Consider the following 17,889-nt stretch of genomic DNA (forward strand, 5'->3'; position numbering starts at 1 on the left):
AACTCCAACTTTTATTTAGCAACTATAATTGGGACTTTCCAACCTAATATAATATATTAAGCCATTAAATTGCAGGCTGCTGTAATTTTCACAGGAATTTATTGAGTGCTAATGTAATTCTTTCATCTAAGCAGAAAGATTGCATTATCTTCTGCAACGGACTTTCACTTGATTGGACTGTAATCAGTTATGTCTTTTCACAGGACCGCGTCTTTTTTAAAAATTCAATTGAAATCTAGTTGTTCCTCGGGGTTGCTGCACTTTATTATTTTTATTAATCAACCTACTAGCTTTCAAACGTTGTGGACGCACAGGAAGTTCCCAAGCAGGCGGGAGGAGGCGATTCTCGGCCAGGGACAGAGGGCAGCTCCCTCTGCTGGTCGGGCAAGGCATAGCGGGGGCCTGTGGGGAGAGTAACTTGTCTTCCCTGTGGCTTCACACCTCCACCCCTGAGCAGGCATTTGGAAAGGGGGGAAAATGGCCCTTGTCAGGCACTACCTCCATCTCCAGTTCTCCCTAGGCAGAAAAAATGGTGTCTAGACACAATTCTCAAGAGAATGAAGGGGACTCTAAGAATTAAACTGCAGGGGCTGGGTGCAGTGGCTCATACCTGTAATCCCAGCACATTGGAAGGCCAAAGCGGGAGGATCACTTGAGGTCAGAAGTTCAAGACCAGCCTGGCCAACACAGTGAAACCATGTATATACTTAAAATACAAAAATTAGCCAAGCTAGTGGCGCACACCTGTAGTCTCAGCTACTTAGGAGGCTGAGGCACAAGAATCACTTGAACCCGGGAGGCAGAGGTTGCAGTGAGTCAAGATCATACCACTGCACTCTAGCCTGGGCAACAGAGCAAGACTCTGTCACAAAAATAAATAAAAATAAAAAATAATTAAACTGCCGGATGTGGCAGCTTTGCTGGTTCAACTGTACATCTATGGGGGCAGTGGGGAGTTGCCCTTCTATGTACCTGGCCACGCTGGAGCTCCTGTGCTGGAAATGGGCTCCAGCTCCTGCTAGAATCCTCCTGCCCACCCTTAACTGCAACACATGTGCCCACACACAGCCCTCAGCCCTTTTCTTCTCCAGTTCCTTCCAAACCTCCCCTGGTGGCATGAGTCTAAATCAGGCTTTCTCAACAGTGGCATTATTGGCATTTTGGAGCAGGTAATTCTTTGTGGCTAGAGGCGGGAGTCTGTCTGTGTATTACAGGATGTTTAGCAGCATCCTTATCCTCTGCTCACTTGGCGCCAGTAACAGCCCCCAGAAATGACAATCACAAAAGCCTCCAGACATTTCCAAATGTCCCCTAGGCCGCCGAGTCTGTTCTAAATGTTAAATCCCACCATTACCATCCCCTGCAAGACAGATATTATGAAGAGCCAGCCCACAATCCAGACAGCACTCAATTCATTCAAATGTATTTAACCAATATTTATTGAGCACCTACTTTGTGCCATCCCTGTTACAGGAACGTGGGATATATTGGTGAACAAAAGAAAAATCTTAGCTTTCAAGGAACTGACATTTGAGGAGAGGGAAGGGGGAATATCTGGGGAAACAGTGACCCCAGCAAAGGCCACGTCCCAGAGGTTCGTCGATGCTCAAGGAACACTCAGGCTAGAGGAGAGGGAGCAAAAGGAAGGGTAGGTAAGAGATGAGGCAGAGGTAATAGGACTGGATCAGGCCACTTTAAGACATGTTGGAGCCATAGGAGGGTTTTGAGGCAAATGGTGACATAATGTGGTATGTGTATTAAAAAGCTCCCTCTGGCTGCAATGTGAAGAATCTACCATTGAAGAATCTGTGGACACAGGGGAAGGGTCAAGACAGTGAATTCGAAGGCTATGGCATTAATCCTGGCAAGAGATGATGATGGCTTAGACTAGGATTGTAACAGTGGAGGGGATGAAAAGTGGTTGAATCCTGGGCGTAATTTCAAAGTCAAATCCAAAAGGATTTTCTGCCAGATTGAATGAGAAATTAAGAGAAAGAAAAGAGTCAAGGATGACTCCAAAAGTTGTGCCTGAGCCACTGGAAGAAGGGAGCTGCCATCACGTGACTTAGGGAATACTGTGGAAGGAGCAAATTTGGGGGTAAGATCAGGAGTTCAATATCAGACATGCTGAGTTGTAGAGGCCTGGTAGACAGCCACAGGCAGACAGGTGGATGATGGGAACCAGGCCACTGGAGTTCAGGAGAGAGGTCCAGGCTGGGGATATAAATAGATATAAATATGGGAGAAATTAGCATAAAGTTGAGACAGGATGAGATTGCCTAGGATGCAGTACAGATAGAGAAGAAAGCAAGGACTGAACTTAAGGGACCCTCAACATTTAGAGGTCAGGAAAAGAAGAGGAACCAGCAAAGGGGGACGAAAAAGAGGAACCAGGGAGGTAGGAGAGGATACAAGAGGATGGGGAGTCCTGGAAGTCAAGTGAGGAAAGGGCAGCAGCTCCTCCGAACGCTGCTACTGGTCCAGCAAGAGCCTTGACCGCTTCCCATCCCCACCTGATCTAAAGGAGACACCAGAAGCAGGGGCGGGGTGATGAGCATGGGTCCAGGCTCTAACTACAGGAAAGCCCATCCTCAAGCCCCACTGCTCTCTCCTCCCTATCCCAGCAATCTCCAGATCTGTTCACGAGGGGAGGGCATCCCATAGGTCCCACTGCTGCCCACCAGCCAAGAGAGGAGATGGAGCAGAGGCTGAGGGGGTGGACCTTCTTAGCACCGCTGGTTCAGACTGGGCAGCCCCTCCATCTCCAGATGAGGAGACAAGTCCAGGGAGGCGGGGTGCCTCACCTAGTATAGCCCAGCAAATCTCTGGCAGAGGCGTCAAGAACCCAGACTGAGCAGGGTGTGATGGCTCATGCCTATAATCCCACACTTTGAGAATGCTGAGTCAGGAGAATCACTTAGTTAGAAACTAGCCCGGGCAACATAGCAATACCCTGTCTCAAAAAAATAAATAAATAAATTAGTCGAGCATGGTAGTTCGTACCTGTACTCCCAGCTACTCAGGAGGCTGAGGCAAGAGAACTACTTGAAGCCAGGAGTCAGAGACCAGTCTGGGCAACATAGCAAGACCCTGTCTCTAAAAAAAAGAAAAAAGAAAAATTAGTCAAGCCTGGTAGCTTGTGCCTGTAGTCCCAGCTACTCCAGAGACTAAGGCAGGATGATTACTTGAGCCCAGGAGTTCGTGGCTACAGTGAGCTATGATCCTGCCACTGCACTCCAGCCTGGGTGACAGAGTGAGACCCTGTCTCCAAAAAAAAAAAAAAAAGAACCCAGACTGGACCCCGAATCCTGCACGCTGCCCAGCTGACAGCTCATCCCCAAGGCCAACCCTCAGGGCACATTCCTTGCAACTCATGCCTGTGCCAGGTGGCAGTGAGCAGGCTCCTCCCAGGAGTCTCCCCCCAGGCCAGGACATAGCTGCACATACGTACGGGAAATGCCAGCTCTCTACAACAGCAATTCAGAGCCTTCCACCCACACTAAATCCACTCTAAGAAATATCAAATTATTTCCATCATTAAATCCAAAACGCCATGGAACAAATTGCTTCTCGGCTATTTATCTGGAAATTTCTGTAGTACTCATTGCCGGCACCCCTGAGTGCTTTAGCCTAAGAAGTGGCTCAAGAAGAATGGCTGCATCCACTGGCTGGTTATGAAGCAGCATCGATGGAAATGTGATGTTTTACTGGCTTTTTTTCTATTAAGTGAAAGAAAAGTTACTTTCCTCCGAGGTCAGGCTGATGTTTGAAGAATTCGTCTGAGCTATGGTGGCCAACAAGCAGGCGTGGCTGTTTTTGAAGCACCATCCTCCTTCTTCAGGGATTCCAGGATTCTGTTACAGAAATCTCCAGCACAATCTTGAGGGCTCTCTCATACCTTAGCCCCAACCAGGAGCATATGTGGGCCCAGAAGTGAATCTAAATTAAAACAGCAGCTGTCTGGGCACAGTGGCTCACACCTGTAATCCCAGCACTTTGGGAGGCCAAGGCGGGCGGATCACCTGAGGTCAGGCGTTCAAGACCAGCCTGGCCAACATGGCAAAACCCCTCCTCTACTAAAAATACAAAAATTAGCGGGACATGGTGGTGCGCACCTGTAGTCACAGCTGCTCAGGAGGCTAAGACACCAGAATTGTTTGAACCCGGGAGGCAGAAGTTGCAGTGGGCCGAGATCGTGCCATTGCATGGAGTAAGACTCTGTCTCAAAAAACAGATAAGAATAGCAGCCATTTACTCAGTTCCCACTGTACATGAGGCGCTCCACTAGACGCCTTACTTGTGCTACCCTCAGTAAATGCCACGATGACCTGTGTTGTCTTTATTCCCAGCCACACTGGAGGATGAGAGATCAAGGGCCCCTGTCACGGTTTCCCGGGGTGGGTGGAGAATCCAGACTACCTGATTGCAGGGCTCACTCTACAAGGCAAGCAGAGGGCTGTGCCAGGGATTCCGGAGGGAAGAAATGGAACATTAGCTAGGAGGAATGAGATGTCCAAAAAGGAGAACTGATTTTCCCAGAGAAGAACTGGGAATAAAACTTGAGTCTGGCCTTTGTGGTTTTTTTCTCTCCTCCTGATGCTTCAGAGCTGTGACTTCTCAGAAGACCTCGATGGCTCTCAGTGAGAGAATGGCTGTCGTAGAGAATGAAGTCCACTCCTCGCAGTGCCTTCAAGGCCTCTAGCCACGATCAGACTGTTCAGTTCAATTGTCTCTACCCACCTAATTTACACTCCCTCCAGCCCCATCTCACCACATAGGACTTCCCCATTCTTTCTCGGATCTCTTCACCCCACAGGATGGAAACAGGTCATCCTGGACAATCTCTCTGTCCTGATAGACTTCTGGACCAAAGAGACCCTTGTGCTTTTCCCCCACACACCCCATTCACCCACTTCCCTCTGGGCTCATGCCATTCTTTGTTCTTGCAATGACATAACTTTGCCCTACTCTCTGTGAAAAACAAACAAACAAACAAACAGCAACAAAAAAAACCTCCCTATCCTTCAAGGCTCAACTAAAAGTCGCCTCCTACAGGCAGTCTTCACAGCAATAAAACCTTGCTCTCTCGCTCCCAGTTTCTCCTAAGCCATTTATTGTCTAAGCCATCCTTGTGGTCCTTCCCCAACACTGCCCAGAGGGACAGTTATTAGTGTATTTTTCTGCCTCCTAAACTCAACTGTAAGTTTTTTTGAGAGAGAGTCAGATCCTGTTTTTAAGCCTAGAAGTTCTGTCTGCTGCAAAGTGGAGAACTCCGGTTTGGCCACAAACCTAACATGCTTTTTGTTTCTACAGACAAACCAGTTAATCCAGAAAGTCTGCATTGGAGAGAACAATGTGATAGAAGAAGAAATCCGTGTGAACAGAAGCGTGCATGAGTGGGCAGGAGGAGGAGGAGGAGGGGGTGGAGCCACCTACGTATTTAAGGTAAGGTCTACACCGCCAGATTTCCACCAGGTTTCTGTGAATCTGCGATGTTAGAGCCTCATGACAGCCCTGGGACAGAAACACCTCAGATGCTCTTATCCCCGTTTAAAGATGAGCAGGGTCAGGTGCAGTGGCTCATTCCTGCAGTCCTAGCATTTTGGGAGGCCGAGGCAGGAGGATCGCTTGAGGTCAGGAATTCGTGATCAGCTTGGACAACATAGCAAAACCTTGTCTCTACCAAAAAAAAATTTAAAAATTAGTCACTTGTGGTGGCTTACACCTGTAGTCCTAGCTACTTGGGAGGCTGAGGCAGGAGGATCGCTTGAGTCCAGGAGTTCAAGGCTACAATGAGCTGTGATCACGCCATAGCACTCCAGCCTGAGCAACAGAGCAAGACCCTGTCTCTAAAACCAATAAAAGAATTAAAAAATAAAAATGAGCAGACTGAGATCCAGAGCGATATAGATTGTCTGTCCAGGAAAGGGTAGACTCTTCTCTTACTGATACAGCAGCCCAATTTCACCATGCACAGCCTTTGCCATCCTACTTTCAGAGGGTCCTACTGTGCCCTCCTGGACCAGCTCTCTGTCCTAAGGTAGATTTTTCTGACATCATCACAGCCAGGCCAGAAACTGAAGACCGAGGCCACCTGCTAGGTCCTCCCACAGGACTGTGATGCTGAGGGCTTAATCTTGAATCTTTGGGGGCCAGAGTCAGAGACCCCTAAGAATGAGGGAGAGAGAGTACAGAGAGACCTGCTTCTAATCACCAGCATCCAGACCTCTGAGGCCAGTCTGAGGAGCTTCAGGAACGGAGCTGGAGGAAGCAGAGGAAGCAGCCTCTAAGATCAACCCGCACCTCCTGGTATATATATTTTGCTTTTGGTGTATAGGTTTTGCTTCTCTGGTTGAACCCTGACTGATAGAGAAGCTTGTGGAGTCGATGGGCTATTGTAACAAGGGTTCAGAGTCCGCAAACCACCTCAGACCACTGAGAGGTCACCAGGTCACCCCACTGCCCAGCAAACCCTCAGTCAGGCTGAGTTAACCAAGGCTTGGGGGCTCCACGGGGAAGCACAGCTGGGTTTCTCAATGTCTCAACATCTCCCCGGTCAGATGAAGGATGGAGTGCCGGTGCCCCTGATCATTGCAGCCGGAGGTGGCGGCAGGGCCTATGGGGCCAAGACAGACGCGTTCCACCCAGAGAGACTGGAGAATAACTCCTCGGTTCTAGGGCTGAACGGCAATTCCGGAGCCGCAGGTAAAGCGCCGCAAGCATGCCCTCTCCCGGAACCTCTCCCAGGCTTTCAGCTGGGCCCTGATGCCATCGCATGCCTGAGGGCATCTCAGTCACTGGCACCTGGGATGCCTGGTCCCAATATCCAGGGAGGGAGGGCAGGCAGCACCCTGGGAGCCCTGCAGGCCGTCCTGCTGACCTGGAGCTTGGACTTATAGAAGGTTACTGAGAAAGTGAGGCAGGGAGCAGCCGTCAATCAGCCAGCTGACCCTCCCTGGGTTTTACCAACATGCAACTGTTAGAGCCTCCCCCGGAGATTTCTTCTTCCTCCAGGGGCAGATGAAAAAATTCTGGACAATGTCAGGCCCCCTAGACCCCTATGGTACAGACCTCCAGGCCCAGGGCTGCCAGACCCAAGCATACGCCACTGGAAAATCTCCTTCTTGACTCTCCACGGCTGAGCTCTCTTCCTTCATTAGTGGGAGCCAGAAGCACAACAATGCGAGACAGGCAGGGAAGAGAGTATCAGTTCCCTGATTCCTCTAAAGTCAGCCACCCCAAAGACAGAAAATGCAATTCCTTTTTGTATTTTCTTTTCCATACAATCAGACTGTGGGAGGATCTTAGAAGGCATTTAAGATTTGGGATTAATTAAAACAAATGTGCAAACTGTCTCTCAATTGAGAACAGCTAGAGATAGAAGAGTAGAAACAGTCATGGGTCCACCATGAGGTTCTCCAGTGACGTTCGCAGCACCCCTACCGAGTGCCAGCACCTGAGAAACCCTGAAGCACCTCTGCCGCTGTTGCACATGTGCTGTCAAAACAACGCTGCAGGCTTCCAGGCGGATACCATTCCTGTTTTACAGGAGAGCCAATGGGCTCACCAAGGCCTGATGACTCTTGTTTTTCTCAACATGGTCGAGCTGTTTAGTGATGGAGACAATTTTGTTCGTTCATTTGTTTGTTTGTTTTTGCGACGGAGTCTTGTTCTGTCGCCAGGCTGGAGCGCAGTGGCACGGTCTCGACTCACTGCCACCTCTGACTCGTGGGTTCAAGCGATTCTTCTGCCTCAGCCTCCAGAGCAGCTGGGATTACAGGCACGCACCACCACACCCAGCTAATTTTTGTATTTTTAGTAGAGATGGGGTTTCATCATGTTGATCAGGCTGGTCTCGATCTCTTGACCTCAAGTGATCTGCCTGCCTCGGCCTCCCAAAGTGCTGGGATTACACACGTGAGCCACTGCTTCTGGCCAGACTCAATTCGTATTTTTAAAACACCGTTGTTCTGATTTTGATATGGGTTATTTTCCTTTCCACACATTTGCTCGAAGGCTGCAAGATGGGTGTGGGGTCAGAAACCTCCTCCGCTGGGGGCTGAGCAGGATGAAAGCACAGCACATGGTCTCCACCATCTCATTCTGATTTATTTATTATGCACTTGCTCACAGCCCTGCACAAACACCAGAGCCAACTTCTGGCCCCTATCGCGCCTAAGGGGCCTTCCCTCTGCCACATGACAACCGCCTTGACAGGCCCACACCCTCCTCTGAGAGCAGAAGGGAGGACAGCGAAACCCAAGCTCAGCACCCACCCTGCAGGCTTCATGGCTGACAAAGTCCCCCCAGCTTGCCTGATGGCCACGCCTCAGCTCTGCTTGTCCCCATTCTAGATTCAAGCTTGTTCCTGACCTCAGCTTCATTTTCAAAACCTGGCTTCCTCTTTCTAGCAAGACAGTTATCCCACCTACAGGTCCCTCTGGGTCCCAAGGAATCTCGGCCACAAGTGCTTCCAGAAACCCTGCCAGGCCGGTTCACCCGCAGGGCTCCGGCAGACACACACACTGCTGTTTCCACCTTCCCCCATCAATGTCCAGGTCCCCGCCACACATCATCGCTGCAGCAGAAAGGGTTTTAGGGTTTTTAGGATATAGTCACCCTTTCCTATCCATCAGTTCTGTGTTCGTTGGATTCAACCAACCACAGATCAAAAATATTCAAAAAAAAAAAAAAAAAGATGATTATGTCTTTACTGAACATGTACAGACTTATTCCCTAAACAATACAATAGCTATTACATAGGATTTACCCTGTATTGGGTATTATATGTAATCTAGAGATGATTTTTTTAATGGGAGAATGTGCAAATACTATGCCACTTTATATAAAGGGACATTTATTTTGGTGTGATGGAGGGATCCTGGAACCAATCCTCCACAGATACTGAGGGACAACTGTAGATGTCTGTTCAAATGTCCTATGGAACAGTAGGGATAGGGGGTGTCCTGGAATCTCAAAGGTTAGCAGAAGAGATTTCTTGTGGTCAACCTGTGGCTACACTCAACCTCGGCTCTGTAGATAGCTTCCTTTGCAAGGGCCCAAAGCAGCCCCAGTCATTGGGAAGCACAGCCCCGAGGCTGCCTTTGTTGCCAGGGCATCGTCCTCCACCGACCAGGGCTTCTGCTCCTGACCTTGGAGCGGTTCCTGAGAGCCTGGCCCTGGAGAACCTCTAAGCAGGCTGAGCCGAGGTGTGAGGCTGTCTGCACGCATGTGTTCTGCCTCTCAAGCCCCTGACACTCCTCACCCCTGGCAGTTTGTGGAGCATTTCATACACTCACTGTCTCCTTTGATCTTACATCAACCCCATGAGCTGGGTCTTATTATCCCCAAGCTACAAGTAAAGAAACACAGGCTCAGAATGGGCATTCTTGCCCATGGTTTCTTAGACAGCAGTGGGCTCTGTGGTGCCTAGTCCAGGATTCCTGCAAGGAACTTTAGTGCAGGGTTTTGACATTTGGCTGCTCAAAGACTGATGAGTCCCATTTCTTGTTAGGATGGGAGGCAGTTAATGAAATGAAGGTCCAGCACTATGGGGCTTGGCTGACATGACGAGAAGATAGAGGAACGAGTTTAGTCACCATGCTGCCTGTCTGCCCACCTCCCCCGATCCTTAACCAAGCACAGCCCCTCCTTTTGAGCCAGAGAGGACTGGCAGGAAGCAGGGGTACAAGGCACGCTCTCATCTGGGTGTACTCAGCTGTGGCCAAACAGGTCTCCCTAGGGCAAGCAGCCTCCTGGTTTTCCTACTGTGGTTTTCCTACTGAAGATGGGCCCCGGGAGCTGGAGCTGGTGCGGGCACCCTCCAAGGCGTCCTCCATCCTTCTGGCCAGCATCCTCACGCGGGTTCCCTATCTCTTCCCGCAGGTGGTGGAGGTGGCTGGAATGATAACACTTCCTTGCTCTGGGCCGGAAAATCTTTGCTGGAGGGTGCCACCGGAGGACATTCCTGCCCCCAGGCCATGAAGAAGTGGGGGTGGGAGACAAGAGGGGGTTTCGGAGGGGGTGGAGGGGGGTGCTCCTCAGGTGGAGGAGGCGGAGGATATATAGGTAAAGATGATTCGTGTTCAAGGTGTCACTCCCCCCCCTTAGTCCTAGGCTCCTCACCTCCCTGCCCTCTCCCGGCCCTCCCCTGGCCTGCCCAAGTGTGGACTGTGATGTGACTGCACGCCTCCCTCTCCGCCTGGCTGGACCTGCCGGAGGCAGGGTGTTGGCTCTCGAGCCAGCATCCTGCCTCCAGGCTTCCTCAGCGACAACATCAAGATCCCATGTGATTCTTGATCTCCCCCAAAGTCGATGATAAAGAGGCTTTGGTTTTCCAGACTAGTCTCTGAGTGACCCGTAAGGGCTCCCCCAGCCTCCCTTGGATGACCTGGCCAAGCCAGCTCCTAAAGGGGCTGGTTGGTGGTTTCATGGACTCCTCACTCCTGCTCCCTACCCCAGCCCACCAGCTTCGTGAAAGGCGCTGCTGTTCCTGCTGACGAGAGCTACTCCCGAGGGCAACTGCAGGCAGGCTTAGCCCGGCCCTTCAGCAAGCAGCCGGCCATTGACCCCAGCTGCTTCATCTGGGCTTCAGAGCACAGTCAGCAGAGCCTTCTGAAGCTGAGAGGCTGGGAGACGATGGCTCCCCGCTCCCCACAGATTAGGACGAATGCATGCATGCTCTGTGGTGTTCGTGTCTGTGTTTTGCTTTGACGCTGTCTGTAAGATGCTTGTGTTAACCACATGCTCTTCTTTTCCAAGCTGGGTGGGTGGGAGGAGCCCGAGGGGGGAGCCCAAAGATAGCCCAGCCCCAGGTGAAAGGAGGGACAGGAGCCTTAGGGTACAGGGGCTCATCTCCCGCAATCCCCACACCCCGCCACACCCCAACCCTGACCCAGTGGGGCTGGAGAGCAACTCCTCATCCTGACCAGTCCTGGGAGAGGCACCACGGGCGTATCCCAGCCTAGAAGGACTAGAACTTTTAGACTCTTGCTCACATTAACCACTTCTTAGTGGGCCCCCAGCAGAGTGGTAGAGGCCCCTCCTCCATCGGAGCTGGCCTGGACCTGAGGGGAAAGTGGCCACACACCCAGCATCTACTGGGCCAAATCCCATGTGCAGCCTCTGTGCCCTGAGCCTCCCTTCCCTCCCCATATCCCTATCCCTGAAGCCCCAGTGACCCCCTAACTTTGGCCAGAGCTGCATGCCCCGCTGACGTGCATGTGTGTTGATTTTGGCACCCACCCCCCATGTTAAACTCTGCTCTGGTTTGCTACTCAGGCGGCAATGCAGCCTCAAACAATGACCCCGAAATGGATGGGGAAGATGGGGTTTCCTTCATCAGTCCACTGGGCATCCTGTACACCCCAGCTTTAAAAGGTAGCCCCTCTTCCAGGCAGCAGAACAAACTTCCTTAGGTCAGTCCTCCCACCCAGCTGAAGCCTCAGAGTCTCTGACGTGTATCCAGGATACAGAGGCACAATTATGGGTCCCTGGCAGGCAAGCTTCCTATAGCGCAGGTCACCACATTTTCTGGAAGTCAGGATGCGTGCTTTAATATGAATGCAGAGGCAGAATCCTAGGAAAGGTAACAACAATAGCCCAATACCTGCACCAGCCAACCTAAAGATCACATGTGTGGGCTTCCTCCCACCACCGGCACAAATGCAAACATCCATAGGCACCCATGCCAGCTGCCTCCACTGCACTCTCCATATGCACAGGAAGACTCCCCTACACAGTTGTGCTTCCAGTGGCTATGGGACCTAGGAACAGGGACCAGAGCACCCACAGTGACCACCTGGAGACACAGTACTGAGGCTGGGAGTGGGGAAGCAGGCTCGGCCGGTGACTGACCCTGCCTCCTTGTCACCAGTGATGGAAGGCCATGGGGAAGTGAATATTAAGCATTATCTAAACTGCAGTCACTGTGAGGTAGACGAATGTCACATGGACACTGAAAGCCACAAGGTCATCTGCTTCTGTGACCACGGGACAGTGCTGGCAGAGGATGGCGTCTCCTGCATTGGTAAGGGGGCGGGGCCGGGGGAGGCAGAGGGGCAGACAGCCTGAGATTTGGCGCATGACCACAAGTGGTTTCTGGGTTCCAGGACACCCTGGATTCGGTTTTGTAAGCTGTCTTACCTCCCCTACCTGCGACAGCTCAAGCGCTCTGACCCCTGTGTAAAAGGTGGGCCATGGCTCCTGAAGGAGTCTTAAAAGTCCTCTGGTATAGAATACCATCCCCACTGAGGGGCCATTCTGCCCCCACTTAAACATGCCCAGTGACAGGGATCTCACTGCTCCTAAGGTGCTCTGTTCCCTTGGGCAGTTTCAGAGCCGGAGCCCTGTCCCCTTAACCTTCCTCTCCTAGGTTTCCTTACCGCAGCAGCTTTTCATGTGCAGTGTAAGAAGGCAGTGCTCCCATCCTCCTCCTTTTCTTTTTTTTGGCAGAGTTTCACTCCTGTTGCCTGGACTGGAGTGCAATGATGTGGTCTTGGCTCACTGCAACCTCCACCTCCCAGGTTCAAGCGATTCTCCTGCCTCAGCCTCCCGAGTAGCAGGGACTACAGGCGCCTGCGACTATGCCAGGCTAATTTTCATGTTTTCAGTAGAGACAGGGTTTCACCATGTTGGCCAGGCTGGTCTCGAACTCCTGACCTCAGGTGATCCACCCGCCTTGGCCTCCCAAAGTGCTGGGATTACAGGCATGAGCCACCACACCTGGCCCAATCCTCCTCCTTTAACTCTTCTTCAGATTAAATAACCTGTTTGTTTGCAGCAGTTCATACAAGATGCAGTTTTGTGTCTCCTCTCCACACCGCACTGGTGTCCCTCTTCTGCATGTGTTCCATTGTCGATGTCCCTTTTGAAATGTAGTGTCCAGTACCAAGCACGATGCCTCCGTGTGGTCTGGCCAGCAGAGGGCACAGGCCCACTCCCCACTCTAAGCCCAGTGCCTCAGGGCCACAGGGAAGTAATTTAGCCTCAGAGGGTGTTACTTAGAGCGCACCCTGTTGTTTGGTCACCTGCGGTCCCCACATCTCTTCCAGATCTACTTTCGTTTCACCTTCCATCCTCACCCTGTAGTTGTGCAGCTCATGTTTTAACCAACGTCCCGCCATTGATATTCATCCCTGTTAAATTTCCCTCCACTCAAAAGCTACAGCTAAAAGCTTGTAAAAACAGGATGAGTCTGGTCCTGCTCGTGATTCTCTGAAAAGAGAAGTGTGACAAGGTCTCCAAAGATGGGAGGGAGCAGGTAGTTTTTGTCACAGCTGGAGAGGTTATTTTTGACTTGGGACCAGCTCAAAGGAGAACGGGTGTGGTTGTCAGTGCCCCACTAGGACCTGTCTTCCAGTGTCGCCCACCCCGGAGCCGCACCTGCCACTCTCACTGATCCTCTCCGTGGTGACCTCTGCCCTCGTGGCTGCCCTGGTCCTGGCTTTCTCCGGCATCATGATTGGTGAGTGCACAGAGCCCCAGGGACTCCCAAGGGGGCGGGAAGGCAGGACGGAATAGTGTCTCAGGCTGTGCCACGGTTGCCAGGGTGTCACTTCATTATGCTAGTCCCTGGAACTCGGTGGGGTGGTGATTAGGGAAGCCCAGGCCAAGCCAAAACCGAAGCTCCCAACCTTCCCCCAACCAGAGCAGCTGCAGTTCCCTGAGGAGCCCCTGATTCTGCACCTCAGCCCCGTGTGTATCCTCTGGCTGATCAGGGGGTGGGGAGCTCTCTTCAGTGTCCATCACGATGGGGAAAGCTCGTCCCCACCCCTAGACGTCACTTCTAGCTCCCATGTGCTTCCGCGGGCACAGCTCCTGTTTGGCTCCCACCCTGTATAATGCACTAGCCCACTCTTCTCCAAACCAGTCCTCCACCACCCTCCAGGCAGAGAGATGGAAAGATCGGTTTCTGAGTATATTTCTGTTCAGCCTGTGAGCCAAGGTGAGCTGACCTGCAGGTCACAGAGAGCTCAGTGTGGTCCCAACCAGCCCTTACTGCTGGCAGAGACATGCCCAGTACAGATGGGCAGAGGCTTGAATAGGGCAGAGGGAAAGGGTCCTGGGAGCCCTCACAGGCCAGGCCCCTGCAGGCAAAGGGATCTTCCAGTAGAAGGGAGATGGCAGCACACGCTGCGTCCCCATATGGTGCCATCCCCCAAAGGGACAGGATAACAGGAGCTAACACTTGTTGCATGGTTACTACATGCTCAGCAATTTACACATTTCAGTTCATTCGATCCTCGAGTAACCCTAATCTGATCATGGTCGGTCCATAGCATAGAGGAGGGAACTGAGCACATAGTGGGTGACTCGTTTGCCCTGGCCCGTGTGTTGGGGGTGCTGGGCTTTACACACAGAATCTACCCTCTGAATCACAGTGTTGTTCTGGCTCCCCTGGAGTTTGCCTTCCAGCACATCCTCACACGTAGGAGTGATAATGGTCATTCACATTGGTAGAGCTCTTTAGAACTTTTCAAAACCATTTTACGTTGGTGAATTCATTTCATTGACAACCCTGGGGGTGGGGAGTGGGAGTGGTTAGGGAAACAGGGCAGGAGTTACCATCCCTGCTTACAGAGAGGGAAACTACTGTCCAAAGAGGTCCTGTGACCTGGTCCTCACGGCTCAGCTTGTAAGTAACAAGAGGCGGAATTAGAGCTCAGATCCCCAGACACCAGTTTAGAGATCTTTTCATTATGTGGCTCTTCTCCAACTCTGCGGCTTGGCAGTTCTCCAACTATAGGAAACACAATTGACCAAGATCCCAGCTGCACCCTCAAACCCACTGCTGTGATTGCAGCGAAGCTGCCCTACCCCGTGGCTGGCACAGCAGAAATACTAAGGCAGGCCAATTCCTGGGAGCCGTGGGACTCCTCTGATGGCTGACTTTGGCTCCAGAACCCCTTAGGGCCTTGCTGAAAATTCCTTAGGCTGCATGGCACCCAGGATGCTTCCACCCAACCTTCCCTCCCTCCCTCATTCACATGGGGTCAGACTTGCAACACGGTCTGCTGGTTCGCCCGGCCTTCCCTGGCTCCCTCCCCATTTCCTCTCATGGGCATTTCTTCTAATAAAATCTGCAGACCATCTTGGGTCTAATCCCGTCTCCAGTCTGCTTCTTGGAGGACCCAGACTAACATGACTCTGCCCTGTATAATACAAATAATTCTTTTCTGTGTTTGTGATTTTTAGCTTTACATTTACTTTAAATCATGTTTCAATTAAAGACACACCTTCACATCTAGAATCATTTTGTTAGTATTTCTAAGTGTGATGGAAAGGTTCAGAGCTCAGGGGTGGATATGGAGATCCAGGGAGGCTTCCTGTAGGAAGTGGCCTGTGTAGTGCTTCAAGGGCCAGGCTGCCTGGTCCAGGCCATGTTGCAGCTGACCATCCATCTGCAGTGTACCGCCGGAAGCACCAGGAGCTGCAAGCCATGCAGATGGAGCTGCAGAGCCCTGAGTACAAGCTGAGTAAGCTCCGCACCTCAACCATCATGACCGACTACAACCCCAACTACTGCTTTGCTGGCAAGACCTCCTCCATCAGTGACCTGAAGGAGGTGCCGCGGAAAAACATCACCCTCATTCGGTGAGCGCCCTGCTGCCATCCTGGGAGGAGAGGGGCTGCAGTCTAGGGGCTGAATGTTATCACAGCATCACAGACTCCTCCAGCCACAAAAGGTCAGCAGAGCCCTCCCTATGGGCACCCCCAGCCCTCCTAGGAGGACAAACCTTGACATTCAGGGCCATGTGTGTTGGTTTACACTAACTCCTATATGTTTATGGAGTTTATACAATGAGAGGAGAACCAGGGCTCTCCTCAAAATTCATTGAGGTATGCTCTCTCCAAGGCTTCCTGGCCCTGCTTCCCTCCAGGGGAGCAGGGGAGCAAAGGGCCCCTCCTCTGAGCATCTAGAGCAACTGTACCTTTCTCTGTCACTCACTGGCAATACTCCCCAGCCAGTACCCCCCGGCGATATGTCTGTCCTAAAGGAGCATGAGCCTCCCCGGGGAAAAGCCATGGTTCATACACCCCTGTGTCCCTGGCAAATATCAGACTCAGTAACTACTGACTGAATGAATAAACATTTGACCATTGTCATGAGTCCCTGGTTGGAATCCTTCTTACTGCATAGCACAGCCGTGTTGAGGGTGTTACTCCTGAGTGTGTACGTTATCCCCTGCCTCTTGTGTTTGTCCACTAAATGTGAGCCCCGGGCTCAGGAGCCCCAGCTGCCTCATTACTGTGGCCTGTTTGACTCTGTCTCATCTTGTATTCTCCTTTGCACAGGGGTCTGGGCCATGGCGCCTTTGGGGAGGTGTATGAAGGCCAGGTGTCCGGAGTGCCCAACGACCCAAGCCCCCTGCAAGTGGCTGTGAAGGTAAGAAGTGGCTCACTCTTGAGCCTGCCCTTGGCTTGCAGACTCTGTAGGCTGCGGCTGTCAGCTCACAGCCTCCTCCTCCTCCCCACCTTCCCCTTCTCTGCCCAGACGCTGCCTGAGGTGTGCTCAGAACAGGACGAACTGGATTTCCTCATGGAAGCCCTGATCATCAGGTAAGGCCACAGAGAGACACCCTCACCCCAAATCCCCACTGCCCCAAAGAACCTGGAGAGGTTTCTAACACATCGACGTCTCCAAGGGAAATGGTGTTGTCCCCAGCATGTCCCCTTTTCTCCAGTAGGAGACTCCCAAACATTCTAGACACTTCTTACCAGACTGGAACAACCCCTGGTGGTTGTTTCAGAAACAAAATCTGTGTGGCCTAATAATCCCACCGATGTCACGGTCTGCAACCAGTTCCCTGCTGTTCTCCATTGGTTCTTCTTCCCTCACTTTTTCTTAAGAAATGGAACATGCTAGACTTTGACAGTACAAGATACAATCTCCCTCCCAAACCCTTCACCAATCCCAGTAAATGTGCTCCGAATATGATGGAAGGCCACCCCATCCTAGGCTCCCATCAGCAGGGATGAGTCTCAGCTGGCTGTACCTTTTGACTTGAGGTTCCAGGGTCTGTATTTAAGCTGAGAGTCTCAGTGCCTGTGGCTCCTGAGGGCATCCACAGTGGCAGCAGATCCCCTCAAGGAGGAGGCAGATGTTTGACCTCAAGATCAGGTGGAGGCTCATGGCCCCCATCACACCAGGAAGTCTCTGAACGTCCTGACAGGTGGGGGCAGATTGGGATGTCCCCTTGGTGGAAGTGGCAGGGGTAACAAGGCCAGGCAGTGTGAGCGATATGGCTGTGAGGTCTGGAGTCACAGGAGAACACACAAAATAACATTTATTTTCTGATGATACATGTAATTCCTGATTATGAATAAAACTTGGCAAGTATGAGATTATATTGAAGAAGACCCAAATCGCTCCATCTCACTACTTGGTGGTAACTAACCATTATATGTTGGTGTCTAATCACCCAGTCTTTCAACACTTGGGGGGGGCGTGTACACGTATGTGTATGCACACACATGCATGCACATGTTGGCCCATGTGGAATTCCTAGGCCCCACTGCCTGTGTGTTCTAAAGGGATCATGTTAACAAGAAAACCCAAGTCTTGGTCCCCTCCATGAGGAATCCACAGGAAACTGATGGACTTATGAGGCCATCCCCTTTTCCTGGCTCTGTTTCACATGCCGTCACCTGGCAAGTCTCACCCAGTCTCTCTTAGAAGCAGTTGTTTTGCTTCACCTTCTGCCTGAGACCTTCCTGGGAGAAATCGACCATGAATTCTAGTGCCCAGTCCGTGCACCAGTATCTGAGAAAGACACCGTCCTGCCCCCGAGACACTTTCTCACCCAAGTGCCTGAGCAACATCCTCGCACCTCCAGCCCCTCTCCTGCAAACGGAACTCCTGTGGAGCCTGCTCTGGTTCTTCCCACC

General features: G+C 51.7%; 1 protein-coding gene across 4 annotated transcripts in view; it reads left to right on the forward strand.

The window, feature by feature from the left end:
• Positions 1 to 17,889, forward strand: part of ALK (ALK receptor tyrosine kinase) — a 979,633-nt gene that overhangs the window by 923,831 nt on the left and 37,913 nt on the right. For 2 of the 4 annotated variants that reach the window (XM_065527229.2, XM_005576218.5), the window contains 9 exons: positions 5,314 to 5,445; positions 6,561 to 6,705; positions 9,886 to 10,068; positions 11,281 to 11,379; positions 11,876 to 12,028; positions 13,361 to 13,465; positions 15,408 to 15,594; positions 16,297 to 16,387; positions 16,496 to 16,560. In XM_065527229.2, coding sequence (XP_065383301.1) covers positions 5,314 to 5,445; positions 6,561 to 6,705; positions 9,886 to 10,068; positions 11,281 to 11,379; positions 11,876 to 12,028; positions 13,361 to 13,465; positions 15,408 to 15,594; positions 16,297 to 16,387; positions 16,496 to 16,560 — 1,160 coding nt within the window. Of the gene's footprint in view, positions 1 to 5,313; positions 5,446 to 6,560; positions 6,706 to 9,885; positions 10,069 to 11,280; positions 11,380 to 11,875; positions 12,029 to 13,360; positions 13,466 to 15,407; positions 15,595 to 16,296; positions 16,388 to 16,495; positions 16,561 to 17,889 lie in introns of those variants that run through there. The other 2 variants (XR_012422518.1, XM_045368614.3) reach the window with 2 other exon arrangements.

The sequence above is a fragment of the Macaca fascicularis genome, chromosome 13 (assembly GCF_037993035.2).
Source record: "Macaca fascicularis isolate 582-1 chromosome 13, T2T-MFA8v1.1".
Taxonomy (NCBI): Eukaryota; Metazoa; Chordata; class Mammalia; order Primates; family Cercopithecidae; genus Macaca; species Macaca fascicularis.